At 37.4% G+C, this 17789-nt stretch overlaps 2 protein-coding genes across 2 annotated transcripts in view; one reads left to right on the forward strand and one right to left on the reverse strand.

The window, feature by feature from the left end:
- Positions 1-479, forward strand: part of LOC119577268 — a 13470-nt gene extending 12991 nt beyond the window's left edge. The window contains exon 8 of the mRNA XM_037925013.1: positions 216-479. Within this exon, the coding sequence (XP_037780941.1) occupies positions 216-334 (119 nt within the window). The 3' untranslated portion in view covers positions 335-479. The remainder of the gene's footprint in view (positions 1-215) is intronic.
- A 760-nt stretch (positions 480-1239) lies between these two features.
- On the reverse strand, positions 1240-17553 carry LOC119577269 (peroxisomal multifunctional enzyme type 2-like). Its single transcript, XM_037925015.1, has 16 exons — positions 17426-17553; positions 16468-16605; positions 15203-15355; positions 14816-14960; positions 14407-14534; positions 13718-13834; positions 12899-13053; positions 12500-12577; positions 11553-11631; positions 10382-10542; positions 6630-6753; positions 6330-6502; positions 5766-5942; positions 5197-5314; positions 3532-3726; positions 1240-2970 (listed from the first exon to the last, which is right to left on the reverse strand). The coding sequence occupies exons 1-16, from the start codon at positions 17481-17483 to the stop codon at positions 2747-2749; spliced, it is 2223 nt and encodes a 740-aa protein (XP_037780943.1). The 5' UTR covers positions 17484-17553; the 3' UTR covers positions 1240-2746.
- Positions 17554-17789: the final 236 nt, after the last annotated feature.

Consider the following 17789-nt stretch of genomic DNA (forward strand, 5'->3'; position numbering starts at 1 on the left):
CTAACCAGCTACTTCAAAACGTACAAAACCACATGGAAAAATACAATACAAAAGTTCTTGGGAAAGCTCCATCACAACAGTCCACCATTACAGTGTTGAATTACCCCCATCATCTAAAATACCCTGGGCTGATAATTATTAAAAGACTATCAAAGAATAAGATAGCGCCAGTTCTTCATTACAAACTGAACTCCATCCAATCCTTTGTATTACAGGAGACAATGAACCCGAGTCGCACGAGGTGAGCGAGCAGACAGATCTTCCAACGAGACAGGAGGAGGAGGATGCAGGCAGTCTGTCTTCCGGTGAGATTGAGAGCTCTTCCAAATTCTAAGGGAAAACATGCGCAATACGATTATAACGATTGCTGTTATATGAAATATGTAGGAACTTGGAATATGTTCATGGATTCTGAAATGCATGAACAATTGCCGGATATTGGCAAAAATTATGTGAAAATATAAGGTAAAAGCCAGTCAGTCAGTGATCTTTACTTAACCAACATTTATCTTACCTAAGTGTTTTATCTTTCTCTTTTTTCAAGTATTCTACATGTGTGACAAATGATGTAACAAGTGATTTAATTGAGGGCATTAAAATAATCCACAATTTAAAAACACAACATAAAACAAGGGAAGGAGGAGAGGGAGAGGAGGAAGAGGAAGAGAGGAAGAGGGGAGAGAGAGATAGTGGAGAATGAGGAGGAGAAGAATCAAAAGGAAAAGACGAAGAGGGAACAAGAGTGATAAAGAGAGAAGAAAATTAATAAGAGAGAGGGAGAGGGGAGGAACAACAATAGGAGAGGGAGGAAAAAGAGAGACGGTAGAGGAGGAAAAAGGGAGAGAGAGAAGGAAGAAAAAGAGAGGCAGAGGGAAAAGAAATAAGGGGGTGCATGGAGAAAGAGAGAGAGAGAGAGAGAGAGAGAGAGAGAGAGAGAGAGAGAGAGAGAGAGAGAGAGAGAGAGAGAGTGAGTGAGTGAGTGAGTGAGTGAGTGAGTGAGTGAGTGAGTGAGTGAGTGAGTGAGTGAGTGAGTGAGTGAGTGAGTGAGTGAGCAAGTGAGTGATTGTACATGTGTGAGTCCGTGCGTGCTTCTGTATGTGCATGTGTGTGTGTGTGCGTGCATGTGAGTGAGTACTACATATACAGAGATACAGATAGGTATATATAAAAAAAAAAAAAAAAAAAACACAAAGTGAGACGAAGAGCAGCACGCCATAAACTGGGAAGGTAAACAATATCAACATATTTGGAATTTTATTAATTTCCCTACATAAAATCTAACAAGTACATAACTAAAAGAAAAATATAAAACTCACTTTTTTCTTCTTCTTTTTTTTACTTCCTACTCATTCACTTAATTCTCAAAATGCTTTTCATCAACTCCAGAACAACTAGATTTCACAAGATCAGAAGCCATGACAAGAGACAAATATCCTCACAAAACATACACCATTCACAAACTGACAGATGTCTAATAGGGTCATATTCTTTATCATACTCATTCTTGGTATATTTACAATTTGTGCAAACGCTCAAGTGACTGACAGAGCGACCGAGACTGTTAAGAAATAGGAACGAAACGAAACTTCTTTGCTGCAATTACATGAACAAGAAACATCAATGAAATGAGCTTCTTGAGAGTATCTATAGTATTAAAACACTAGATTAAGGCTGATACCCATTTCATACTTTATTACAGCCAACGGTACATGCCACCAAGAGACATGAATGGGGGAAAACCAAAGTAACGCATTCCACGCTGTTATCATAAAGGTGAAACAGCAGCTTCAGCCAAAGTAACTTCCTATTGAAAATGGAAATAAAATCTACAGTTACATTCGTTCCAAAAATGTCATCATGTCTTTTCCTTTTTCCATTCTTTCTTTGCAAAAAACAATATAACCATATTGCATCTTCTTTAAATTTCCTTTGTTGCTACTATATAACTTTATTTCATAACTTCGAATCATGAAGTATATTTCACAATATATCCCAGATTAATGACACAAATTCCTGAGAAACGCTTGCAATCTGCTGGAATACTGCATAAGTTACACGAGACATAATGAAACTGAATAAAAAGTTTGTATGTGTATCTCTTTGTATGACAACATGACAAAAATGCATTTAAATGTTTAAAATTATATCAACTTTTCCTAAAAAAAAATTTGCAAAATACTGGAACCTTAGGAACAGGTTTAGGTCATTTTGTACTTAAAATAATACAGCATTTTAAAATTAATTATGACTATATGAATTAATTTTATAATAAAATCTGATAACTGAAATTTTAAAACCTCAAACAAATATGAAATTCTACAATAAATCTTCTGAAAGCAATGTTGCCTTAACATTTCTTAATAACAACTTAAAAGGGTCATATAAAAAAAAAGTGTTACAACCTACTTCTTCACAATATCTTTGTGAATATGTGTATACTTAAGAATGTGTGTGTGTGTGTGTCTGGGGAGGGGGGGGGGGGGCATGTGTATGTGTGTATGTATGCATGTATGTGTGTACATGTGTATGTGTATATGTATATGCGTATGCATGTGTGCATGTTTGTGCATGCATGTCCAACTAATGACAATTACAAATCTATAATAAGGAAAGTTATCAAAATATAACAGCTAACTATCAGTCTGCCCCGACACCCTCCACAGATAAATGCATCGTCACCCACCTCCTCCCCTCCTCCCCTCACCCCTCCTCCCTTCCAACCCATCCTCCGCCCCCCCTAAACCCCTCAAATCTTGGCCTGGGGCTTCAGCAGGCCCTGTAGCTTCTGGGTCAGCATCACGTTCCCGGAGACCTTGAGTTTGCCAGACATGAAAGCCTTCTGGGCATTGAGCTTCCCGGTCACCATGGCAACCAGATCGGCATCCTCCAGGGTGAGGGTGACGTCAGGTTTGAGTCCATTGCGCGGCGCTCCCTCGTAGATGGAGCCCGGGGCGTTCTTCAGGTCAACCGCTGGAAAGGAATACGTCTGGAATTTAGTTGCTTGGAGGTATTCAGAGGTATGGGGCCAGTAATTAGGGAAATAATTGGGTACTCTTTTTGCTATATTATTTAGCACACTTCCTTGGGGCAAACAGCAATATCATATCTTTGATATTTCAGGTAATAAAAGATATATATGTACATATATATATATATAATATATATATATATATATATATATATTATATATATATATATATATAACTTTTCTTAATGTCAGTACCTCACCATCTAATACATATAAGAAACAAAAAAAAAAAAAAAAAAGAGAGAGAAAAAAAAAATACAAAGAAAGAAAAAATAAAGAGAAAAAAATAAAAAGAAAAAGAAAAAGAAAAAAAAAAAAAAGAAACAAAAAAATAAAATGAAGAAGAGAAAGATAATGAAAAATAAAATGAAAAATAAAATGAAAATCTAGAAAAAATAAGAAAAAAAGAAAAGAAAAGAAAAAAGAAAAGAAATGGAAAAGGAAAAGGAAAAAAAAAAAGAAAAAAGAAAAAGAAAAATAATTATAATAATAATCGAACTCACTCCACTGCCCGGCCGGCTTCTTGTCCAAGTTGACGTTCCACAAGAAGACGGCCTTAACCTTCTTGGCCATGTCCGGTTCGCCAGCCAGACGCTGCGACATTTCGCGGAAGACTGCCGCACTGGCGAGTTTTGGCTTAGCTGGAGCAGATGTGGATTCGGCTGGCGCTCCGTTTTCCACAATATCCACATAGCCACCTGAGAGAGAGAGAGAGAGGGGGATCAATGACCTGTGCTGCCCTTATGATAAAATAAAACCTGCTTTATAAATGAGGAGTTGGCGAAATCAGATACCCTTCGGATAAAGATACCCGTCTCTTGATATCTGAACACTGATAAACAGTCTTCGAACTCTGGATCTGCCCAGCTATTGACCCCTTAAATCCCAGTTGCATCACGGCAATAACGTGACCAAAAATTCAGACATTAAGCTTCCGTGAGCGGCCACTCTGCCTGGTGTGCGGCTTGTAGGCAGGGCGCACGTGAAGACAGTGTGTGCAGTGACAAGCATCTATGCCTCCTATTGGAAATGCTATTTCCTCTTTTAATGCATAAGCGTCTTTAGTTTTGCCATTTTCCAATGTCCATATTTGCGAGTTGATCTGCAGTATCCAGATGGCAAAAGACAGTTTTCTTTGCACAGACTCCATCTCATTTCCTCTAGGTAGTCTACAACTCAGTACAAGAAAAAGAAAAATATAGAACACTATTATTTGTGTATTTTTTTTTCTTCTTCTTTTTTTTAATTCAATTTTCTGTAATACAAGCTGCATCACCAGTCATGGCGCCAGAAATATGATGCTGAGCATGGAAATGGCATCCCTCATGGAGCTGGCACTCTTCCAGTCATGGCTCATGCACATTACAATCCACACTCATTCATACATCGAAGGGAATGAAGCAAAATCGCTAAATGAGTCTAATCAACTTCACAAGAAGTTTGTGCACTCGTGGCAAGTCTTTCCCATCACTCCGCCTTCACCCAAAACACTCACAACCCAGCCTGCAGACGGATTTTCCCATGAGAGCATGTTCACGACACCCGCACCTCAAGCTAGATTTTTTCATGACATGATGGTCACTTCATCCAGATCAAAGGGTCTAAGACATCTTGTGTATCTATGGCTTCATTGAACAGACATGTATGCAAAATGAGTCAATATATTATCATGAAATAAAATATGAATATGTTAAAAAATTGGATTACAATTTGATTTGTTATTTTTCCAAGGAAAAAAAACTGCTTTCGTCATATAAGGCCATAAGAGTAGTACACGCATGTCTTCTGTGGCTTTGCTTACCACTGAATCACAGACTAGACACTGGTCAAAAAGGCTAACGCAAATGGACTAGAAAAAAAAACGTAATTTTGTAAGAATACACGAGACCTACAGTACATACACAATCTCAAGAGATAACTATACCCTTTTTAATTTTTTTTTATTTTAATTAATGCAAAGATAACAAGCTTGATGCTGCTAATATCTGATAACTAACAGCTTGGTCATGACAGTCTATTTAAATACAACAATGTTATTCAAGCACATTCCATCGACTCATCCACCACCACTATCACAAATGCATCTTTGCCTCAATAAAAATAAAAGTATAAGAGAAAATATACATAGTTCACAACAGCAAGCCTACAATTTCACGTCAAGTACCCACCTGTCAGACAGTCCTTCCCCGTCTCCTTGACAGAACAGGTGAAGAAAACACGTGTCCCTTCCTTCCACATGTTGACTACAAGGGTCTGACCTGGGATTACTGGCTTGGCAAAGCGGCACTAAGGAAAGGAAACACATAAATTCAGTATACTCTGATATGGCTCTGATGAAATCATTGGTATTTCTTTTATCTCTTGTAACAGCAGACCAATGCCAATCATTATGGTATGTTCAATCATTTCTTTGAATCTAAATTTTATCACTCGGGAAAGTTCAAAATCGAAATTAGATAATGACCAAATGCAAAAAGACTGCGACAACTGAAACATCTAAGACTAACAATAAAAACAACATTCAGTTCCTTTAACTTTACTTTACTTAATCTGAGCAAAAGAACACGAGGGAAAACACACGTACCATAACTAACCTTAACATCCCTAAATTTATGGATGTTATTCTTGCTTGAAAAACTTGACCCCCATTGGAGGAAAGGCATTGAAGAATTATTTAACTACCTACCATATAACACCCAATACATGGATAACAAGAAAAGAAAAAATCTTGACGAACCTTAATGGACTTGAACTTGCTGACGTCACCGCCACAGAAATGCTTCAAGATAATGCGACAGGTAATCCCATAGGAGCACAGTCCGTGGAGGATGGGCTGCTGGAACCCTCCCATGGCAGCAAAGGAAGGGTCGATGTGCAGAGGATTGCTATCCCCACTGAGCCGGTACAAGGCAGCCTGCAAGGTTAATAATATATTGTATTTATAGAAAAGACATAAAAAAAGACATAAATATATACAGACTGACTGAACTAAATTTCTGGTTGCAAACCAAACCAGCACAACAGTCTTCACAACAGCAATATTACAATGATAGGCATATACCACACAGACCAGACATCTGATAAATTACCATTGAAACTATATCAACTTTCCTTAATATATAGAGGGGAGAGGAGAGAGAGGGAGAGGGAGAGGGAGAGGGAGAAGAAGAGGGAAGAGGTGGAAGGGGAGAGGAAAAGGGAGAAGAAGAGGAAGAGGAAAGGGAGGGGGAGAGAGAGAAAGAGAGAGAAAATGGGGGGGGGGGGATTAGAACTAGTAAAACAAGACAGGAAACAACATTACTTGATCCACATCTGTCTTGAATTCCTCCGTGGCATCAGGCTTCCTGCTAGGAGGGTCGCAGAGGGGCACAACGCGGTTGCTCTTTCTCGGACCACCAAAGTTCCCTTCTCCAACCAGGAAGGTTGACCACTGGGCTTTCGCCACAGTCTCGCCACTCTCATCGGTTGTCAGAGCTACAGAGATAACAATGGAGTTTAAAAATCATGTAAGATCTATCTTATAAAGTATATTACACAGATGTCCTCAAAAACCAAAGTATATTCTTAGGTCAAGGGAGCATTTCCAATGTAGAGCACTTACTGTCTATAATCATTACTGCTCCAGATTTCTTGTCCAGGACATCGACCACCTCCAAGGATGTCTTAAGTGTTGCTGAGGGAGGGAGGGGCTTCACGCACTCGATATACATCTCTCCATGCAGAAGCTGGAGGAATATTGTAGAAGATGAAAAAGAATAAGAAAAAGAAAAAGGAAAAGAAACAAGAAATGATGCAGCAGTGAAGAGGAGAGTGAGATAGACAAGCCCCAGAATTGATTTTGAGTATCCTCTTAAGGGCATGTAAAGTAGTGACAGCGTAGATGGAAGAAGCCGTCATCCCTAACCCTACGCTTATCCAGCCCGAAAATCCCCCTCCCTCCTCCATTCCCATCCTACCATCTTCCTCAACTCTTCAACCCGCTCATCACAGTTGCATTCTCACCCATAGTTAGTTTCACTGGAAATCGACGATGAGGCCGGAAGTATGGGACCAAATGCCAACCAATAAGGAAATGATGGTTCATTATTAAAAGAACTAAACATAAAACATTACTTTGAAAACCAAGACTTGCTTGTATTTACTCCAACTTTTGGAAATATACAGAACTTGCAACATGTTTTTTGCTACTTCATATCTGCATTTCAATGACCTCACCAATGTCATGTTCAGATCATGTCTTCTCAGTTTCAAAATACTTAATGAGGATTGAGAATTGTTGTTATTAACCCAACAGCCCCGGATTTGTGTTCTGTCCTCTGTAGTTTTTTGTGAATTTTGTTACAAAGAGATGGCTCCAAATGCACTCAGCCAGCAAGGAGTCATATCAGTAGCCCCTAGTGACCGATGCTGATTTCCCCATTCCTTTAATTGGCGGGAAAATGTGTTTTTCTTTTTAATACAAATGATATCGATACTGTTATTATTGTTATTGATGTTATGATTATTAAATTGTTATTAAAATCTTGTACCATTTAAGGCAATGAAATAATGCAAAAGACCCTTTCCAAACATCCAGGAAAAGGGTAAACAGGTGAGAAAGGTAGGACTAATAACTGACTCCTTGGTGACTAAGCACTTGCACAGCCATCTATGTGTAAATACAATAAATAAACTTGCACTAAAGTGGGCATGGCATGTATTCTTGCCATACATGCCATTTGGGTTAACTTTTGTCAATGAGCAATATATTAGGTCAAGAAAGCATAGAATCTGCCTAACAATGTTTGCACTACGTGAGTTTAAAACTAAAATGATTTAAGCAGTAAAGGTCATATCATGTACAGCACAGAGCCAATTGGTACACATTATCACAAACTTTATTTGTATGAGGAACAGGTAGGGATTTCAGTGATAGAAAGCCAAAAACAAATGCCAAAATTTCCTGTTTAAGTTACAAGTGGGACACTCTATACAAAAGAAAGAAAAAAAATATATATATATATACAGCCTTGAAATGGATGGCCAACTTTACACCGAGATGAGATTATTTACAGTGGATAGGTGGGCAACACAATAAGCAAACAGAGAAGCTAGACATTTTCATTACCTGTAATACAAACATGAAACAGACAAAATTCTATGACAACAGGCAGTGGCCAATGAGGAAAATAAGACGATAATGAGGTACATAAACCTCTCCTTCTACCAAGTGGGGATGTAACCAGTACTATATATTTTTGTCCACAAATTGGAGTTTCAGGCAATAAAAGAATACAGCACTGTGGAGTTATGGCTGTGTGGGTGTGCTGTATGGTATGCACTAGATCCCTTGTGAAAATTCCTGTTGCACCTCCTATGGCAAGACTATGTATACAGAAGAATCATATAATGTGCTCAGGCAGTGAGCAATGTGAAGCAACAAACCCAAGAATTGTCATGTGATGAAAGTGCAAGGTCTCTCTGTGTCAGGGGCTACTATTCCCTGGTAAACTGAAAAGAAAAGAAAAGAAAAGAAAAGAAAAGAAAAGAAAAGAAAAAAGAAAAGAAAAGAAAAGAAAAGAAAAGAAAAGAAAAGAAAAGAAAAGAAAAAGAAAAGAGAAAGAAAACACTGATAAAAGATTTTGTAAACATCTATGCAGTGAGTGTAGCACATTACTGTAAACGCTTTTATAGAAAAAGGTATGAACGAGAATGAATTCATCCTCCATCATACCTGGTTTCAACATTTGTCCTTTTTATCAAGTGCAAACCATGTACTACAGAGGGTTTGTTTCACTGACTTTTAGATAGTAGCTGCCATATCACTATTTTTCGATCATGTAAAGAGTATGTATCTAGGGTGATACGGTACAGCTGATACAGTGCAGGCTGTCATTTCAACAGCATGTCTGTAAAGATGTTAAGTAGCAGGTTGCATTAGTAGTAATGTGTAAGGAACTAACCTCTATACAGCCTGCCAATTTCTGTATGCATTTTGGTCACTGTAAACTCCCTTTTCTTTTCAGTAATCTGATTTTACTGATCTGTTTTTGTTTGTTACTATCATTTCTAGACCATTGTATCAAAGGTAATATAAGTAGTGGCATTATAATATTGTAACTTACACCCATTCTTATAAAAAACAGCACAAAAACCCTTCTTTCCCATTTCTCAGCTCTGATAACAAGTACACCAACTATTACTTATCCAATTCTTACCAATATAAAAGTAAATTTCAGTTGACACACTGTGCTGCCTAGTTTTAATCAGTCAAAAGAATACAAATTTTCTCCACTTCTGTCTGACATTACACAGCCCCAGAGGACAAGGCCCTGTTTGGACTGCCGGGGGTGAATCCTCATTAACATATCAAGCATTGTGAAACATCTGGTCTGTCAGTGGCTGCCACGGTTATAACAATAACATCAAGATTTCATAAATTTCAACCTGATGAAAATTTAAAGATATAGATAGTATCTTAACAATATTATCATTCTGGACAAAGCTTGAAAAGAGTATATTCTGACTAAATTAAACTTTGATGGAATACAACTGGGCAGGTTGAGGTATCTGAGACAAACACAAATGAAATGAAAGTTTATACAAAATAAAATGTAGAAAGCGAGTAAAGTGGCAGGGGGAACAGACAAGAAGAGTACAAAAGCAAAGGTGGCACAGCAGGTCTTTGCGAAACTGGGCCATTTAGGGGTCATAATACAGAGCAGAACCATACTACACAAGATAGGAATCGCTGTTAGACATGAGGAGAACTCTACAGCCTACAGTGCATTGAATTAATATATATTTCAGTTAACAGGAAAACACTGTAATGGGTTATAAGCACAAAAGAGAAAGCAAATCTTATTAAAAATGATAGCATCTTTATACATCTCTCCTCTAAATACATTCAAAAAGGTCTCCCTTGGTGCTTTTTACTAGAACCACAATACATCATGTATGATATCAGATGTTGGCAGACAGACCTGCTGTTTCTTAACGACTGCTCTGGTTTTACCAATATGTACATATACTCCACTAATATTCTCTACATTCTATAGGCACTTGAAACCAGTTGCTGTTTCTTATTAATTATTTATATAATTTCTTGAATGTCTTATTGTGAATATTCACCATCATTGGTTGTTCATTGTTCACTATGTTGGCTAATTTTGAAGATCACCCATGAAATTTACTCTTTTATATATATATATATATCATAAGACTAAATTTTCTTTTTTCTTTTCCTTTTCCTTTTCCTTTTCTTTTCCATAAAGTCAGCTCACTAAGCAAATACCTTACAAAGAATAATCAATACCCCCACAATTATATCAAAGAAAGAATAAAAAAAGACAACACAAGCTTAAATTTCTCTACCTTGGTCAAATCAACAGTCCATCCGGGAATATTGCTCCATAGGTTGCCGCCAAACATGACCGCCTGTGAAGGTACGACGGAGAAGGTGGGCAGGGGGGTGAAGTCTTCGTCATTCTCATACAAGAACTTGAGGCCATTCTCGTCCTCCACCGAAGCGCCCACTAAGTGAGAGAGAGAGAGAAAAAAATTGAAATGGAGAAAATGGAAATGTGATTTACAGAATGTACCGTTCTGTAAATCCAAAAAATATATATTTTTGCTGCTGCTGCGATTGTTCTGTTTCCTTTTTTGATTATCTTGCAAAGCCAAAATCATGCATGAGACTGAACCATTAATATGCTGACCAATATCATTATTAACCTTTTGGAGCCAGCTGATTGTGACCATAACATCACAAAAAAATTTGGCTTGAGGGCCGGGTGATGTGAACATGCCATCAAGGAAAAATCTGGCTGAGGGCTGCGATGATAGGATTTTGCCGCCATGAGAATTCCGGCTAAAGGCTGGAGTGATGAGAAGCCGCACTACTAGCGCACAAACCTCTAGGAGGGTAATCAGACTCAGTGGGAATTAGGAACAGGCTCTGACCCCTTCCTAATGCCCTTCTATCAGTAAACAAGTGTGGAATACAGCATCTGCGAACCATGGCTGGAAGAGCTCTGGCTTCTAGGAAGACACTATTCTCATGCTCAGGATCTTTTCCTGCCCACCATGACTAACGGCACGAGTTGTATTACACAAAACTGAATGTTAAAAAGAAATTTTAAAATTACACAAATAACCAAATGTTACTTATTGTTATTATCACCACACTGAGTTATGGACTACCTATGCAAACGATAAGGAGTTTATTGCCATCTGGAGACAGCATATTAAATGACAAATGCAGACATTGGAAAAAACAAAAAATACTTATGCAGAAAAAAAAAAAGATAAAAACAGGCAAGGATTTCTGAAACCGCACAGGAGAGCCTATGCGTGCCCAGTCTACAAGCCACACACTCACAAGAGGGGCCACTCAACTAAACCTAATGCCCACATCTTGGTTGACTTGCCGGCAGCATAGCACCCAGATCCAATGAGTTCAAAACCATCGATCACAAATGTAGAAAAGTCATAATCAACATAAAAGCCAAATCATACTCGTAACACGTACTAAGTGGTCACTAACCTCCGAGGGCATAAAGGATGACATCTTTGGCGGTGTAGGTGAAGCTCGTGGCTTCTACTCTTGCGCCAACAGCTGACATCTGCCATGAGACCAGTTAGTCTTTTATTTTGCCAAAGATTATATATTCTCAAAAAAAGAACAATGCATAATAATTAGGGCCTATTATGTTCAGGGTCGTCGATTGTGGAAGGGGTGGGGGGGTTCTGTATGCCCCCCTCAGGGTCTGGCTTGCCCCTAACTACAACTTTTTCTTTTTACTAAATTACAACTAAGTAGGTCCAGTTATAGCTTAAAACTGACAATATAATAGGTCACTTTTCAAAATTCTTGTTTGCTTCACTTGCCTACATACCCCCCCCCACCCTCTCACCTACTGATGTGTAAATAATTTTGTATCATTTCAATTTGATACAAAAATGGAAAATTTAGCAATGGTTAAAATTATGATTAAAACTCTATCATTTATTATTAATTGTACTTTTGTTTAGGCAAACTATATCTGCTTCTTAAAAATAAAATTTTAGTGGATACCCCTTAAAAGAAAAGTTAAATAATTAAAATTTTCTCAAAAATGGACCTTACAGTATATGATAACTCCAGCACAAAGTCTGAAATATTAATAATCCATTTACATCACCCTAAGCGGTCTTTCATCAGTATCATTTCAACAACAGACTTTCACAAAGAGGGGCCCAACAATCAATACAGCTACATAATTCTCACATCAAAAAAAGAAAAAGAAGAAGAAGAAGAAGATAAAAAAGAAGAAAATGAAGGAGAAGAAGAAGAAGGAGGAGAAGAAGAAGAAGACGAAAAGGAAGAAGAAGAAGAAGAAGAAGAAGAAGAAGACGAAAAAGAAGAAGAAGAAGAAGAAGAAGAAGAAGAAGAAGAAGAAGAAGAAGAAGAAGAAGGCTTAGATACAAAATCATAAGCCTCAGGTAACTCACTGGTCCTGATGTAACTGCTTCTGTTGCAGATGCAGGTTTGGGCTGAACCTCCTTCCATGGCTTCAAGTCTTGTAAACCCTGGAAAAACAAGATCAAATGGTGGATTTGTCACAAAAAAAGTCCTTTGGATATTACGCAAGGAGTGTCTCTTGACTTCTTACGTCAAATAATAACAGTATAAACAAGTGTTCAAACATATAATCTGACTGTAATTATCAATACAATATTTTTTTCAACAAAAAGCTTCTTGCCATCAAAACAACTCATATCATCACACATTGCTATCTATAAACAAGGTAATAATATCTACATGAAATTTAGAATGAAGCAAAACTTTTTCAAGCTTAAAAAACAAAGAAAAAAAAACAACAACAACAACAAATCTCCAAGCATTTTTACAGCAGCTAATATCCCCGTGTCTTCATGGTTACTTGCAGGGTGATAGGCATCGGTAAAGTCCGAGATCTTCTCCCAGCTGTCGCGAACAGCCTCTGGGGTCACCTCATCCTCTATGTACTTCCTGCAAAAATGACCTTGGGTGCGCTCCCATCTGTCTGCGGGACACAAATACAACAGAATACAAAATCCTCTCATTTCACTGCATTAAGAATGGAAAAACAGAGCAATATAGATAACAACCCTCCCTGATGAGGACTCAAACCCTTGTCACTCCAGTTATATGACCCTGAATAAGGACTACAACAGAATTGACCACGCGACCCAACAAAGAGAACGTGCACCTAGGCTCCTTTTGCTAGGTCGTGTGGTACAGGTGGTTTGGTACTGCTCTTTCTGGGTCACATACCTTGCATGACAGAGGTTTCAGTCCTTGGCACGAGTTGTTATTTATATTTAGCAATACATTGCTCATTACAGATCACTATTTTGCATTTTAAAGTAACCTGTTCAGAAGCCAAGTTGAATTCACTTTGCTCATTACATTTATTTCTGTATTTTTTTTATATGTGATACTATAATCATAGAATCAGCGCAGAATAATCTTTGTTTACTATTTGAGAAAAGGACATTTTCTAAAATGACTTGAAAGGGAATAAAGAAGAAGAAGAAGAAGAACACAGAGATAAAAAAAAAAAAAGGACTAGATGTCACTTTAATCAGCTATCAACCATATATCCCATCTGGTATCTTCCAGCACACGCAAATTATTTTCCTGAATAAAAGATACAATCATAAAAAGGTAAAACAAAATACACTTACACTTTCCATACCATCCACCAGCTGCTTCAAAGAGGCCGCCCGTGTCCTCGCAGTCCTCGTGACAGAGCCAGGCAACGAGAGGGGCCACATACTCGGGCTTTAACTGGTCAAACAAGTCTGGAACATGAAACACACACTAAGACCTTTAAGACCATATGCATATGCTCTTTAGGAGAGGCATATCCTTTTACAGGATTTTTTTACTTTTTATCCAATCTATATCTTTATCCTACTGGCACTGGGTACATGCACTGTATCCACTGTAGTGTTGTTTTATAGATTTTGTTAAGGTCAGAGCTGGTTCCACAAAGACTTGAATGCTAATGAGTTAATTAGGTCTACCTCGCTTCACCTGATTACTCTATTCCTTGAATTTTCAAGAATAGGCTGTTCTTTTATATAATACTATCTTTATTGTTTCTGTTATTATCATTAGCATTGTAATTATCAAATTGTTACTAACAGTGCTACTTGTGACTTGGTAATTGTGGACCCTTCTGTGTAAAAAGTAAATAAATAAATAAAATAGAAGAACAAATACAAGTAAAATAGAATAAATAAATAAATAAATAAACAAATCATTATATAAAAGATAAATAGAAGAAAACAAACCCAGTGGCTATAGCAAGGTAGGTACATTCAATCCCAGCAGTAACGGGTGAAGTATTCCGCCAAGGGCCAAAACCTACCAGGTGGCAAGATGCCTTCCGTCAAGCGCGTTCCGCCCACGGGGGCAATCGTGTTGCAGTGGATGTTATATTTACGTCCTTCAATTGCAATTGTGTTGCTCAGGCCAAGCAGACCGAGTTTTGCTGCCCTGAAAATATATACCAACATTCAATTGAGCATCTAAAGAAAAAATCTTTACAGGTCTCCATCTCGTAAGTAATTAAAATACAGTATGTGATTTTAGTTAATCAGTGAGCCAGAACTCAAAACAAATACAATTCTGAAATTACATAATAATCATAATGATCCAAAAAGCTAAAGAAAAATTTGCAACCTATCATTACCAAGCTGAATCAAGACTATCAACAAATCTATCTACATCGCCATAATTTTCATCACAAGAACAACGAGGGCCCCCTTCACACCGACCCGTAATTCGCTTGGCCGAAGTTGCCGTAAATGCCGGACGTGGAAGCAGTCATGATGATGCGGCCAAACTTCTGCTCTTTCATGACAGGGAAGGCTGCCCTAGTCACCATGAAAGAGCCCCTTAGGTGGACTCGCTGGATCAGATCTGTGGCGGTCAAAATAAGTTGGGTAAAAATGCCTGGTTAAGGTATACACATTAATTGATATCAGGATTAACCTTACAGAAGCCAACCGGTTCGAGCTAAATGACGGAAATGCGGTGCAGTGAATCGCATCGCATGCCTCACCTCAAAGCGGACAACTCAACATATCACAAATGGAAACAATGTAATATACTTCTACTGGAAACTATACTTTCACTCATATCTCAAAAAAAATCTCACTCACCCCAATCTGTGTCTGAGATGCGTGCAAAAGATCGGTCACGCAGGATGCCAGCATTATTTACCACAATGTCCACTCTGCCAAAGTTATCCAGTGCCGTCTTCACTATCTTATCACCATCTTCAACAGAGTCATAGTTGGCTACTGCTATCCCACCTTTAAAAATAATTAAATAAATAAATAAAAATATAATAGTAATCATGAAAATGTGTGTATACATATATATGTATGAAATATATATATATATATATATATATATATATATATATATATATATATATATATATATATATATATATATATATATATATATATATATATATATATATATATATATATATATTATATGTATATGTATATGTATATGTATATGTATATGTATATGTATATGTATATGTATATGTATATGTATATGTATATGTATATGTACATGTATGTATATGTACATGATATACCACATATACAGACACAAATATACATACACATATATACAGACACACATATACATACACACATATACATACACACATATACATACACACATATACATACACACATATACATACACACATATACATACACACATATACATATATATCTTCTTCTTTTAACGGTAGGTTCATGTCTGAGCCGCCGTGGTCACAGCATGATACTTAATTGTAGTTTTCATGTTGTAATGCTCTTGGAGTGAGTACTGGTAGGGTCCCCAGTTCCTTTCCACGGAGAGTGCCGGTGTTACCTTTTTAGGTAATCATTCTCTCTATTTTATCCGGGCTTGGGACCAGCACTGACTTTGGGCTGGTTTGGCCACCCAGTGGCTAGGTAGGCAATCGAGGTGAAGTTCCTTGCCCAAGGGAACAACGCGCCGGCCGGTGACTCGAACCCTCGAACTCAGATTGCCGTCGTGACAGTGTTGAGTCCGACGCTCTAACCATTCGGCCACCGCGTCCCCATACATATATATACATATACATATATATGTATATATGTGTATATATACATATATATATACACATATACATATATATATATATATATATATATATATATATATATATATATATATATATATATATATATATATATATACGTATACATATATATACATATATGTATATATATGCAAATATGCATATGCATATGCATGTGCATGTGTATATGTGTGCATGTGTGTATATGTGTATATGTGTACGTGTGCATGTGTCTGCATGCACTTAGTTACCTACGAGTGTGTATGCTTGTGTGTATGTGTGCTTGCAATTAGTTACCTGCACTTCGAATCTCCTCAACCACTTGGTCTGCCAACCTTGAGCTGCTTCCCTCACCCTTCTTGCTGCCACCCAAGTCATTTACAACAACCTTGGCGCCGCGGGAACCTAACAGGAGGGCATAAGCTTTGCCGAGACCTAGAATGCAACAACATTATCAATGGTCTTATTTCTCACATGGTGGTAATTTGAAAGGGTTTGCAAAGATATTGCAAACATGCAAATAGGAAAGATTATCAAGAAAGGTTTGACTTTCTTTTATAATTAGGTTACATGTGTCAAACAAATCAATGAAGCACCAATTTCACGAAAAATTAACGAAGTGAGAGAGGAAGTATGATGTGATTTCAAAGAAATATCAAGAAAAATTCATTTGATTCTTGCCATGCCATTTAATCTAATGTTGAAAAATTTGTTGCATTGCAAAAGGAAGTTTTTAGTGTTCAAATTCCCCAAAAATATATGAAGACTGTTGGTCCCTCAACCAAGAAGATAAAATCCTGCCTTAGTATGGATTTACTATTAAGATTCATCATATATATAATTCTGTATCAATTCTATACACATTAAGCGGCCACTTGACTTTGAACAGTAACCATGACAATGCAATATGTAATTAATAAAAAAAATGTTAACATGACTTGCACCTGAAATTAAGCAATTAAATACTAAACACCTATTTGCTTTATCCTCTTCTTACATACATAATATACATCTTGTCTCTTGTAACGCCACGAACGTAAATAAACAAACCGACACTCCAAAAGATACAAAATAAAAGAAACTTAAAACAAATTACACAAATAAAAAAACCGACTCGCACACCACAAGAAACCTCGTACACTAAAAAAATTTACCCTTATATCATCACGTCACATCATCCCTCCTCACCCAAAACACGCGCAGAACACTCGCACGCCTATTTCCGAGTGTAAAACCACCACAAATCCCTACTCACCGCCTCCAGCGCCGGTTACAATAGCAACTTTTCCATCAAAACGCAACTTCGGGTCCATCTTTGTTGACGTCGATCAGCTGACTGGAGGAGGATCACTGTTGCCAGATGCCTTTCGCCGCGAAGACCCTTCCAGATAATTTTTATTTTATTTTTTTTTTATCTAATACTATTATGCGATGGTAGATTATGTGGGTAATTATCTTTTATGTAATGATTATTTTTCTTCCTCTTCTGGATATGTATTTCCTAGTTTAGGTGTGTTTGTGATTTGATAGCGTCTATATGTATGATTGGTGGGATTTATCAATAGGAGTTAATCTCATAACTTTTATATGCCTTTGGGTTTCGTTTATCTATCTAATTG

This window comes from Penaeus monodon, chromosome 9 (genome assembly GCF_015228065.2).
Source record: "Penaeus monodon isolate SGIC_2016 chromosome 9, NSTDA_Pmon_1, whole genome shotgun sequence".
NCBI classification, from domain to species: Eukaryota; Metazoa; Arthropoda; class Malacostraca; order Decapoda; family Penaeidae; genus Penaeus; species Penaeus monodon.